Source organism: Passer montanus, unplaced genomic scaffold (assembly GCF_014805655.1).
Source record: "Passer montanus isolate IOZ18808 unplaced genomic scaffold, ASM1480565v1 scaffold19, whole genome shotgun sequence".
In the NCBI taxonomy this organism is placed as follows: Eukaryota; Metazoa; Chordata; class Aves; order Passeriformes; family Passeridae; genus Passer; species Passer montanus.
Genome location: NW_024366480.1, coordinates 3,708,486 through 3,722,175, shown reverse-complemented (window position 1 = coordinate 3,722,175; position 13,690 = coordinate 3,708,486). Strand labels below are relative to the sequence as shown.

The 13,690-nt window shown below is 34.8% G+C and overlaps 1 protein-coding gene across 1 annotated transcript in view; it reads right to left on the bottom strand.

Annotated features, from left to right (window-relative positions):
* Positions 1–13,690, bottom strand: part of VPS13B (vacuolar protein sorting 13 homolog B) — a 423,217-nt gene that overhangs the window by 166,588 nt on the left and 242,939 nt on the right. Inside the window, exons 27-28 of the mRNA XM_039705990.1 lie at positions 12,620–13,028; positions 6,860–6,971 (exon numbers count right to left, since the gene is read on the bottom strand). Coding sequence (XP_039561924.1) covers positions 6,860–6,971; positions 12,620–13,028 — 521 coding nt within the window. The remainder of the gene's footprint in view (positions 1–6,859; positions 6,972–12,619; positions 13,029–13,690) is intronic.

The following is a 13,690-nucleotide window of genomic DNA, read 5'->3' as shown; positions in this document are numbered from 1 at the left end:
CAATTCTATGTGTTTCAAGTTTGATTTGTTTAAATTAATTGGTTATTCCTTTAATTCATTCTTTAATTTTCTTTTCCCTCTAACATATTTAATAAGGTTTCCAAAAATGCAGTCCTGATTAACAGCAAATGGATGCTTAAATGACATAATGCCACTGCTCTGAGGAACTGCATGAAGAAATTAAAACTTATCGTATGAATCAAGTTCTGTGCTACTAAGTGAAAGAAAAAATATAAAGTAGGTATGAGTATGGAGAACACAGTGATTAAACTTATCAATTAAAGAGAAAAGTAAAGTCGTAAAAATTATTTTTACTCTTACATTATAAGGAAATGTATTTTAAATCTATGTATTTTGAAAATTAGTTATTTTGAAGATTCCTGTAGAACTCACAAGGAAATTTCAAGTAAAAACAAGTTTCAAGGTTAAAGCTGAACATTTTTAAAGCCAAATTCCAAATATAAATTTAGCTTTGAATAGCTTTTGGTATTAGATAATTAGCAAGCCACATTTCTGAAACTAAATGGGCAGTTCCAGCTGTTATTTTACAATTAGTTTCCACTGAGAGTTTTAAATTAATAACTGCTGCAATAGCCTTAAACATGCCAATGCTAATTCGGAGTGGTGTTTGCATGTAATGCTATCCATACATATGAATATTTTGCTGGGCAAAAGGTCTAAGCAGATTTTTTTTTTTGCCTCTCTGCTAAACACAGAAGAAGAGAGAAATGTAAAGCAGGAAAAGACTTTACTTCCAAGCCCTACTCCAGACTGTAGTATAGGATTCTTACAGAGGATAAAGATGATTTTCCTAAGTCATTAGACAATTTTATGCTAAAAAGCATGTGATCAAGTACCATAGCAAAGAAAAACATTCAGAAATTGCAATTACTATGAATATTTTGATTTACACCCCAATTCAACAACTATTAATTCTAAAGATTATGAAATTCAAAAAGAAACAAGACTGTATATTCAAATTATATGCTGAGAGAATCCTGCTAAAAAAAATTCTTCAGAAATAAAATCATCCCCGTTCAAAATCTAAAACTTAATTATTAATAAATAAATTCTGGGAGAGATTTCAAAATCTTTGCTGTTACAATTTTTTTTCCTTAAACTAGATGAGAACTTAAAAGGATGCTAACATAATTCCATTTCACTATTTATATGGAATAAAATACATACTTTTTAAAACACTAATAATTTCTTCTCTTAAATGTTTTTTCCTATATAACATCACCCTGCAGTTGTAATAATTTTGAAATTTGTGAAAAACTGTGGTAGTGATTTTACAACATATTAAAGCTGATATTTTTCTTAATTCCCTGTGGTACATATGGACAATTTAATAAGCAGCTCACATTTCCCTCAAAAACTATGGCCATACAATTTTTTCACTGATTATCTTTAATGCCTTCATTCAGAGAAGAAGAAACTCTAAGAAACAAGACAATTCCTTGTTTGCCTAGCAGATAAATCTCAATTACGTACTGAAAACAAAAATAGGTAAAATAGAAAATAAGTCTTAATAGACCTTTGTAAAATAATCAACTCTTAAAAGGAAATTATGCATATTAGGTCCATAATCTGGGAAACATCTAGCTATCTTAATGCTAACTTCTATGCAAAAACAGAACAGTTTTTAAACTGTTATTTGGTTTGAAAAGGAAGATATCAAAAAGTAATCTTTTTACACATAATAAAGCTATAGATAATCCAGGCTTTTTGAACGATAATTTCAAGGTACAGTTTTTCAAATACAAACATGTCAAAATATTTCTGAAGAGAAGATGCTTACAGATGTGGGTGCTGTTGAAAAGTTTTGAAAGGCATTTGATTTTCCAAACCACATTTGAAAGAAAAAACAGATTTCCACACAGACTGCTGGCTATGTATGTGCTTCTTTCATAAATTCCTTGAATAATTTTTTTCCTTCTTTCACTCCAGCATTATCAGTACAGACAAAAAAAAAATGTTTATTACTCCTTTTCTGATGGATTTTTGTTAACCAATAATGGGCATTACATGATTATTACAAGGATGTTCAAGATGGAGTTCCTTGAAATAAAGATAAATAGCAGCTATTGCTGCTATTTTGCTATTTGCAAATGTTTGAGAGTTAAGCTGTGAAAAACAGTAAACTACGAAAAGGAAAAAATTATAATAAGAAAAGGCTTGTGTTAATAAAAGTTTAAATGAAAAATAAGGAAATCTACAGCTACCTTTTCATTAAGTAAACTCTTTACATGTACTGTTTTTGCAGGGAGGGGCATGCCTAAAGAATTTCTATTTCCATTCACAAATTGGAAACAGTCTAGGGACAGATTTATGCTTTGATCTATGAAAGATCTACACATGAAAATGACCATAGAACACTCAGACCTAGACTATTAAGCTTTGATATATGACATGAATGAAATCCTTGGATCTCAAAAATGATGAATCCAGAGCGTGGACAACAATTAGGTTCTTTACTGGCCAAGCTGAGGAAAGCTTGGGATTCTGCTTGCCTAAACTCCCAGAACTTGATAGTTTGGCAGTATTACTCCTGACTTTTTAAGTAAGACATTTACACAACAGCCTCCAATCAGCCTCTATTCTCTGAGCTCTTTGTCAGCAATTTCATTTCTGCATTAACAATACTGTAACTCAACATTATTTTACTCTATCTGTTCATGGATACTCCCTAAAACTCCATTAATTATTGTTCCATGACAGTTTGCTAAAACAACCCTGTTGGGGATGATCAGCAGTTACCTCTATTATCCATCAGAGCATTTGCACAGTATTTGGTGGAATAGGGCCCTTATCCCAAAACAGAAGTAGAACTAAACATCATCTCAATTTCAAGTTCATATTTAAGTATATCCATGCATCTACCTCGTCTCATTTTTTCAGTCAAAGAACCAGAATTTCTGGATCTTGTGATGAAGTTTTCTTAATCATTTCCCTGATGACAGTGCCTAATTCTGCTGGTAGCTTAGCACAACTAGTGCTATTCACTATTCATATCCCCAACATACACATTTCCTAAAAATTCATCAGGAGTTAAAGCCCACAAAAATATAGTTCTGTCCTTCACTGTATAGCAGAAACTTCATTTACTCTTACTGACTCCTTCACAGTTTCAATTAACTGCTATTCCCTCCCTTTAGCCATGATAGGCAACTGCCTTACTTGTATTCTTATCCAAAAAACCTTCTTTATTCTGCTCCCTGACACTATCCCAAGGCCTTTTGATAATTTGATGATCTCCCAATCAACAGAACTGGCAGTTTCTTGATGGCAATGTATAGTTCTGGTAATATGTGTGGAACATAAATACAGCTGGAACTGAAGTTAAGCAGTCAAAGAATCATGAAAAGCCATTAAAACCAACTCCTACAGAAGTATGAGAAAGAAGGGAAAAAAAAAAGAGAGACATTGCCTTTTACTGTCTCCAGACAGAAATGTGTCTTACTTTCAGGAGCCCTTAATTTACTGTTATGGTGCATGTGTATTTCTTTACCACACATTAATATCAAAACTGAATTAGTCCATTTTCTACTGAAGAAAATACTCTAATTTTTATACAGTACAGGAAAACTGAAGTTACAAAGTCAGTACATTTCTTTTCAACTTCCAATAATCACCTGAAACTATATTTGTGCCTAAATGATTGACGTGCATTGTTTTTCTAACAGTCCCTTTTCAGTCGAGTTCTCTCTCCAAGTTAGCACGTAAGCTCTTTTTCCTAAGACACAACAGATGGGGTCACTTCAGCCTACAGGCCAAAAGTGGTCTGGTTTATTTAGTATGACCTGCAGCTCTACCAAACCTACCTTTCATGCACTGGCACTCTACTAATGATATGTGAGCACATTCAGCTTTTCATGTATAAAATTATGGGACAAATTCAAAAGATGTTTGGAAATGCTATTCAGCCTCCAGCTATGAAAATGTTTCTCAGCCTTTCCTAAAAGAACAATTTCTAAATGAGAAGCAAAAATTCTTCTTTCTCATGAAGCACTACAGAAGTGACACTAATTGCATGTGGTTGTAGTTCAGGCCTAAACAGAAGAGTGTTTAAAGCAAAGTGACACCACAAATTAAGTTTGTATCCCCACTCCAGAAACACTGTAAAGACAGTGGTTCAGACAACAATTCATCTTCTTTTATTCTATTAAAAGCAGCAGCACCAAATTAGAGAAGAGAGGTTGGAAAAAGACAGAAGACAACATGTTGGCATTATTAGAATACTGTAGATGCTAATTCTTCTGCAACCAACAGGCTTCTGTAATTTATTTTTTTAGAGTCTCTTACACTAGATATTGTACTACTTGTACCTCTGTTAATATTTGCTAAGAAATCTTTGACTAAGCATGTGAGCTACACATTGTGTGGGTTTGCTTATCTTACTACTCAATTTTTAAGCATTCGGTATTAGCTCCAGGTTTTTTATCTAGTACCATGTGCCATGGGCACATTAAAAAGGGAAAATACTTTGCAAGAAGAACTCTCATATTTAGACCTAATATCATGTGTTAATAATATCCCACTGTTTTTTTTCCTTGTATACAGACTGTACATCCTGCCCAACAATACAGAACCCTTTGCCTAATTTTAATTAAATAATACCCTGAAAAATGGTGAAATTAACTTCACTTAGAATTCTAGCTGTCTAACAGCAGTGACTGTCATGAAAGACAGTGAAGAGATATCTTGAACCACACATCTGTAAGTGTTCTAGATCAAAGATTTTGTAATTACAAAATGGATCTAGTTCAATTCCAAACAGGAATCTTAATATTTTAAATCTAAAAAGTATTAATTTTTATTCTTTGAAAATCTTGGAACTTCCTTAAACAGATTAACATAGCCAGCCACCTTCTTCCCAAAAACAGAAGGCCACCCACTATCAACTTCAATATTATCCTGTGAAACACTGCAAAGTAACTTGATGCTCTGCTCTGACATGTCTTAGAAACAGTAAAGCTAGCATAAATGGATGATTAAAACAGGAAAGAGAAGAACAAATCATTTGACAGATGATGAGAAATTAGAGGAGTGGCCATTGAAGCTGAGGAAGTCACTTAAAATGTCAGAAAACGCGGAAAAAGACATAGGAAGCATGATGTTGAGAGACTGGTCACAAAATGCCAGTAGCAGTCAGATGAGAGGTGTTTCTGGCCCAGTATTTATTCCTACCTTACTCAATTGGTGTCATGATTCCTAAAGGAGAACTGGAGCACATTGTATCTGTATTAAAACTATGAAAACCAAATATACACTGCACAAGTCTTGTCTGGAACATTTATGCATCTAAGACCCACAGGACCATAAAGCAAACTAGCATCAGAACCTTTGAAAAGCACTGAATGTCAGCATTTCAGGTAAAGCCACACAGGCAAAGACAGACTCAAAAATCTTAACTAGCATAGCTTCATTGATTTTAGATGTAAAGGATTGCTTACTCACTGGTTTGTAATGTGCATAGAAGGAACATCACACAGTTCCCCACAGTGACTGAAACAACCTTAGAGAAGCTGGTAATTGCAGATTCCACTTTATGATCAGGAATTTTTTGATAACGTTTTTGTTGCTGTGAGGAGAGTGGAACCTACATTTGGGTCTCTGACTCTTAAAGCTGGTATCAGATGAGTCTCCTCAGACAGAAAGGGTGGGAGCAGGAAGAGCCTGTACAAATGTCTGGAAGATCTCTTCCATCTATGAGCACTTGGAGAGCTGGATCAGGCCCTGCTAGTTTTGCACCCAAAGCCACTGCTAGTGCTAGGCTCCAAGACTTTTTCCATGAAAGCTCCATAATACAAAAGATAAAATGCTCATTTAAAAACAAAAGAAAAAAAAAAAGGATAAACTACTATAACCAAACATACAAGCAAAGCCATTAATTTAAATGCTTCCACATGGAAGTATGAAGAAAAATACTTTCTTACAACTTCTAAGTGATCAGAAGTGAAATTGGAGATATTTCATGGTCTCCTAAAAATCCTAGTCTTGACAAAAGTAAAACTTGCTGTCATTTTCTAGGCAGTAAATGTTTTACTGCTGGGAAAAGATTTTGATGTTTGTAATTTCTATTGAAGAGCACTATGAAGTAGTTAAAAATATTGCCACATCTGAAAAACAGACCAACGGGAAGTATAAGACACTTGTTCATCTGTATTTCTGTGACTTTTCTCACTTGGTATTATTTGCAACCCTACTTTCATGTCTGGCAACAGTGCCAACTCTACTAAGGATCATATATTACTTTTATCATGTTGATTACATATGTTCACCAGTTTTGCTGCCTATATATGATTAGTGTGGTTTGCACATACTTAGTGACACAATCCAGAGCATGACATTTTCACAGAAAATGTGTTTACTGGGAAAGAGCTCCTTAGAAGTTTGCATTCCTTTAAGCTTTGATCTACATGACATCAAGAATCCTACAGTTTGAATATATGTTTACCATTTATATTATTAAGATCTATCTCCTTCTCACTATATGGCTACTGAACACTTTGGAAGTCACAAAAAATTTCCTTTTCTCTAAGGTGAACTTAGTAGTAGCTGAATAAAAGAAAACCTCTTAAAATGTTTGCATCTGTGAGTTTAAACTTCATAGTGATTTGACATTTAAATTCTGTTATTCATCAGCACTTCACAGCAGTACTTGATTTGTCTAAATAGGTTTGAAAGCCCACAAGTGAAGAAAATCAGAAAAACCTGGTTTTGAATATCAAAAGATTGTATGTGAAAAGTATTTTTACAGGCTGCACGTACCAGTTTTATTGATCAATTAACTTCTCCCAGAATGAATTTTTCTGAGACCATATATGAAAAGCCAAACCCCTCCCCTGACACTTACTGATAAATGTCTTTTCTGAGCACAGCTCTACTAAGAGGGTTGTCAGCCTGAGGAGCCATAGAGACAGATCCAATCTTGAGAACCAAAGTGTCTTCTTTAATTGATGGATTAGCTGTAGTTAGGAAAAGAGAAAATATGTGTTTGATTAAAAGTCAAATGCACATAGCAGGAACGCTGAAAAATTATTTCTTTAAAAATGTACATAAGAATACTGCTAAGGATTCAATTTTGCACAGGAGCAACATAAAATCAATAGTCCTGCTGTGATACATAAAGACAAAACTATTGTAATTTCATTTCCCCAGAGTTTTATCACACCACTGAATCCTGGTCTGCGACTTCTCATTCTCTCTGACACTTTTAGGGGGGGTATTTCAAAATGCCTTCAGACATTTTATGACATATTCTTTGTGATCTGTTTGTTTCTCCAATAACTATTTGCTGAAACATAAGCATGTAAACCACTCTGAATTGTGCACCCTTTTTATTATGGGCCCATATCTTTAGATGTAAAACATTACAGGATATCACAGTATAACCATCCTGGTAGCATTTGGAATCGGCTGCAACGCACATGGAAAGTTCAAACACAAGGACTGAAACAGGAGAATCTGAAATCTGACACATATACATGGAACAAGATGTAATACTGGACAGTAAATTTCACATCAATAACAGAATTATTCTGAGAAGAAAAAAGTCTCTGCTTTCCACTTATCTCCATAATTTTCAAATTTCAGCCACATGTAAAGTTTCTCAGTTTTAAAAGCAGTGGTCATATTAGACAAAACCCAAAGTTCTGCACAGAAATAAACAGCACCATATTTTTTGTAGAAAGCTAACTCTGTCAGCAGGCACAGACAAAGCACTTGAATAAGGCTGTGCTCAGAAGACTCCACATTAACTAGGAAACTCTGGAGCAGGTGTGATGCAATTTCAAAGAGTTCATCATCTGAAGGGAAATGATTCACTGCAAAACCTGTGTGAGATGCAGCAAGGATGGAATGACATCACACCTGCTCCCACACCCAAGGAAGTTCTGCAAGACTCTCATACATGAGTTTTGAAAACAAGATTGCAGTAGAAGATAGTTTAAATATTTTACTGAAGTGTGCAATGCTTGGTGTGGTAAGAACCAGGAAAATGTATAAGCTCAAAAAAATGGTTTCTTCAGACCCAGTAACGTCTTGGTGAAAAAGACACCATGCTTTGCAGCTAAATACCTATAAAGACATGTATATTTCTGAACAGATCTAAGAAATCACAGAAATTCTAATACAATATTTTCAAACTACTGCAGGGAATAGCCCAGTAAATATGTGGCAAAGTGGGAACACAAGTTCTGATACACAAGTGTATTAGCACACAAACTATCTATTTAAAAGAACCTCATGTGCTTACAAAGTAAAGATAAACCCTTTAGCCCCCCCCCCAAAGCAAAACAAAACTAATTACCAATGGTTTGGCTGCTAGAAATAAGAAACAAGAGTTAAGCTGATGAAAAACTCCCTTTTTTGACTAAATCTGAACTCATATGTTCAAAAAGTAGTAAGGCATTATACTAAGTACTAGAATACTGCCACTGTACACTTAGGTGTTGGGTGTTTGCTTTCCAATACTCACATAAGAAGTGGAGTCATGGTATTAAATATACATCTGATTATAACTGCAACTCAATTAGGTGGCAGATGCCTTATTCTTAATAAAATATATCTTAGGCTAAGAATTTTAATTTGTCTCTAACACTTAGCAAAGCAAAATAAGCAAAGGGCTACCCATAACAGTCTCTGCTGTGTGATTATTTTAAGAGGTTTTTTAAAGGCTGGGCATGGATCTTTCATGCTCAATAAATAAGCCAATTTAAAATCAGAAAGAATCACAGACATTAATACAATCAGCTGATTTCTAAAGAGTCATATGAATTCGTATCTCCATTCATTAACCCATGCTTTGCAAAATATGGGAATAATGTAATAAACAATCACAGCCATGGCAGATATTAAAAAAATTTGAGGGGAAAACCATCCATGCTACATTTAAAAAACATACTCACAATTTAAGTATGCTTACAATATAATACTATCATACATTACTTTATACTTACAATCTAAGTACAATCTAGGAAAATCTTACAGACTCAAGATATTGTTCACAATCTCATTTGGTTTTATCCACTGATCTCAGTCATTTTTTTGCAGAGCTTAATACATTATGCTATTTTAATCCTTCCTTTTAAGACTCCTTGTGTAGCACGTAACATTTTTGATACTTTTCAGCACCCTCTCTACTTTTATCAATATCCAGTTTTACAACAGAAAGCAAATTGGACGTGATATTCCAGCCTCTGCCATGTGCAGAAGTACAGCCACCTCCCTTATTTCTTTTCCCTCAGTCCAATGTGACCCACAAGCTGTTTCAGCCACTGTTTCCCAGGATAGTCTCTCCAGTCCTAGAGACCCAGCCTGTGTAAACCTTCCTTGATTTACAACTTCAGCTTTAGAAGATTTACTGTACTTTCTACAAGCAGTATGCAAGCACAGTAACCCAGATGCATGGCCTCAGGAAATGCTCTGCAACATTCGCTGATGATAGCAGCAACGGTTTTATATTTACTTTCAGACTATTAAATGCCAATTTCATTTATTATTCCCAACTGATGAGTTTTTGTGGGTTATTTTTTTTGATTCCTGGTTAGCCATTTTTAATTCATTTAACATTTCCACAGAGAGAGTATGGGGATGTATTTAAATTAAATACCATGAGAAAAAATGTCAAACTCCCTAGAAAAGTCTAAGCATATCAAATCTTTGCAAACGTTTTATCAACTAAGAATTGAAACCACAATGAAGAATGGAAATCAGATGTTTTTTGAACATCTAATTTCCCATAAAACCATATTTATTATCATGTAAAAATATGTAATTCTTTATTAACTGAATCATGTAATATTTTTCCTTTATGTTCTCCAAGAGAGAACAATAAAATTACCTGTCTTAATTTTATTTGAACATTACACTTTCCATTTTACTAGATAAACCTCCAGCTGTCTAAAACCTGTTTTTCCAAGGTGTGTTAAAAATTAGCCTCAGAAGACCAAGATCCCTGAACACAACTTACTCAGCCTGACCGATTTGAAACTTTAATAGTAAGTGAGGAGGATGTTACAGACCATATGTTATGACAGACTTCAAAGCAGAGTCATGCTCATGTGACAAGAATATATCACTTCTACAAATGCAGGACATACATTTATTCAGTGTGCTGCCTTTTCTTTTTCACTATCAACAAATTCATCATGTCCTTTGTAGTGATTCCTGATATTCTGCTCCTAGTATGTACAAGAAAGAGTTGCTATTGTCCTCAAACCAGCCAGATGTGGATTTTTTTCTGTCTTTAAAACTTCTTATCAGTGTTTTGCAATTTACAATTTTTACTTCTAGTCTTCTGCTATGCAGTAATTATTGTTCCTACTTGTTATATATTGCTTTCATATATTTAGTTACCTTTACTTCATGGCTGAGTAAGTGTGGGCTGTTGGGCAGAGCTTGAAACACCACCTGATGTGATAACAAATCAAACTCAGAGAAAGCAGCATCGCTTATTGCCAAGGATAGAATGCTGTCCTCAAATCTACCACAAAAAAAATCTTAATTGGTGCTGCTGCAAAAACACCTGATGTGATAACAAATCAAACTCAGAGAAAGCAGCATTGCTTATTGCCAAGGACAGAATACTGTCCTCAAATCTACCACAAAAAGCAATGTTAATTGGTACTGCTGCAAAACCCGTGAAACTAAAATACTGTAAAATTGTGTGGGTGTAGTCATGCATGCATGTATGCAAATTCTTCAGAAGAAGAAACATGATTTTGATTATTTCAGTGTTTGTCTACCGCAGTTCATTGTGGAAGTTACGAGTAAACAACAGATTTGCTTTTTTTTAACTATACATGTAGAGCCACAATTACTTGTGGTGTTTGGGAGAAGGATAGTTTTTGTAGCTACCAGTATGCACAGGGTATGAACAGCAGACAACTGACTAGAAGAGAAACTGAAATAATTTTTTTGCTTTTACAGCAGTGATGACAAATTGAAACACACAAGTCTTATTGGACTGAAAATCTCTCATAGTCAATAAACGATGAATGAGGATCTTATGGAGGTGTATCTCCAGAAGATATAACACTCTTCTGACCTGACATAACAGATATGTGGGCCTTATTCAACTCTTGCTCCTTACTGTTTCTAATTGATATTGTTCTTGAAGACAATAAGCAGCAGAAGAGAGAAGCAATTTATTTCATGTTTACAAACCAATGAGACTTGGGAAAATCTGGGGTGAAATAAGAAATGAAAGAATAGCACCAATTTTCATAGTGATGCTATTTCAGAGTTTTCCAGTGGAACAGTGTAGCTGGCTGTCTTATTAATTAGGATAATCTTTAGCATTTTGCTTTAAAAGCATACAGTTTTTCTTCCTTCATTGACTGCTTAACCATGGCAATTCTGTTCCTTGCAGGCATTCTTAAGCAAGAAACAGCAAAAAGACAAAGTTTTTTTTTTTATAATTTCTTTTTAATGAAGTATACAGTCACAGAGCTACAAAAACATACTTTTACAAAAGATTTCCTTGACAGCGTGCCCTAGAACTCCCTTCCAACTAGAATCATAATTCTTTCTTGCCAAGACAGCCAGTCTAATTTTATCTTCCTGTGTTTTCAGCAATCCCAGTTGGAAAATTGTAGAGGATGCTGGCAAAAAAATGATCTATGTAAATTCTTACTGCGTGCACTTCTTGCAATTAGGTTATGAGAAAAATCGAAAGATTATACTCTTAGGATTATATTGTGTGTTGTACATAATGGTAAAAAAATGCTCCATACCTACTGAACTTATGTAAATAAATAATTATATTAGTAAAACACTACCTTTTTTTTAATCTCTAGAACTGTGAGAAGTGAATGTACTCCATTAGCTATTACATGGTCTAATTTTAACATTAGCATCTCTATTTATATAAAAAGACTGTAATAGGGATGGAAACATATTCTTACATACAAAGGGAAAACAATATCTTACAGAATAAGTATTATCCATCAATCACATAACTATTTCTGAACATCTTACACTACCCAAACTCTGTAAATACCTGTAAGCCTCTTGCACAAGAGAGCTGGAACAGCTTCAATTAAAATGCTAAACTGCATCATCGGTTGGGCACCATCCATAAGGCACATTTTAATAATATTTTCCAAACTAAACTATCTACTTGCTTTACTATCACATGGTTTTCCAGGTGTCAATGTCCACAAGGGCTAAGGCCCCCTGCTCACACTCCCTGCTGGGACAGGTGTCTATGGAACACTGCACTGATACCAGTGTTACTATCACATGGTTTTCCAGGTGTCAATGTCCACAAGGGCTAAGGCCCCCTGCTCACACTCCCTGCTGGAACACTGCACTGATACCAGTGACATGTAAGCTGACACAGAATCACCACTGCAGAACCGGGTTAAGCTCTCTTCCCAGAATTTTTGACCATTCTTTATAACCACATTTTAAAAGCAAACTATAGGTACCATAGTAAGGATCAAATAAATAGCTAAAAAGAAATTTTGAGCAGATGTGCAGAGAAGTAGCATGAATGTTAGATGTTTCCTAACTCTAACCTTGGAAACTGAAGCAATCGTCACTGATTTAACTACAAGTATTCGATCTACAATACTGAACAGTAAAAAATCTCTAACATAAAACACTGTACCTTCTGCAATATGATGATCTTCCTCATTTTTGGGGAAGAAGACTCTTATCACGCCCGTGTTGATGTAAATCAGAGGCAGGTTGCGGGAAGTCAGAGCATGTGTCCTCATTGGTTGACCTGGTGACTTCCTTTTCTCCTTCTGACTCCTTGGCAACCTGGCTTGAAAAATGCTTGCAATTGCATTTAGCAAAGGGAAACAGAGGACCACATCAAAGGCCTGAGCAGAGAGAAGGATCTCATGGAGAAAATGAGGAGAACCATCAGTGTGACCTTCTGACACCTTATGGAATGTTCTTCGTTCATTTCTTGATATCAGTTTGTGCCGGACATTTTTTGTCACAGCTTTGGTATAAGTGAGAGAAAGAAATCCATGTTGCTGGTGTGAACCATCTAAAAGTTTTGCAGTTGTCTGTTTCAAGGATAAATAAATAAATAAATAAATAAATTTCTGGTTATTTAGGATTCCATATTTTTTAGTAGCTTTCTACAGTCATTTAACAGTAAAAAAAAAAAAAAAGAAACCAACAAAACACCCTTCATTTTTTTGAATGTACAGTTTGTCCACACTTTGCATCGGGTCATCCAAGCTCACATATTTCTGAACATACTGTTCTTTTCTAATTACTTAGGTTTCATGAAACTCATATCTAATGAGCCAAAAACATCTCATTTATTAAAAAACCTAAATTTACCAACTCTTTCTAATATTTTTAACACAGTTACATATTTTGATTCCTCCTTCATTTGAAACATTTGCAGATCTCACTCCCTCTACATTGTTCACCCCATCTCAATATGGGTGCATAAACCACCCAGAGTCACCTACACAAGTACTGAACTGGTTTTGCCTCATCACCTCAGAGTATTTAATGCAAATAGCTGTGCCACACAATTTCATTCTATCTCACTCCCTTTACATTGTTCACCCCATCTCAATATGGGTGCATAAACCACCCAGAGTCACCTACACAAGTACTGAACTGGTTTTGCCTCATCACCTCAGAGTATTTAATCGTGCCACACAATTTCATTCCACATTGCATTGTACTTTAAAAATAGATTCCTTTACTT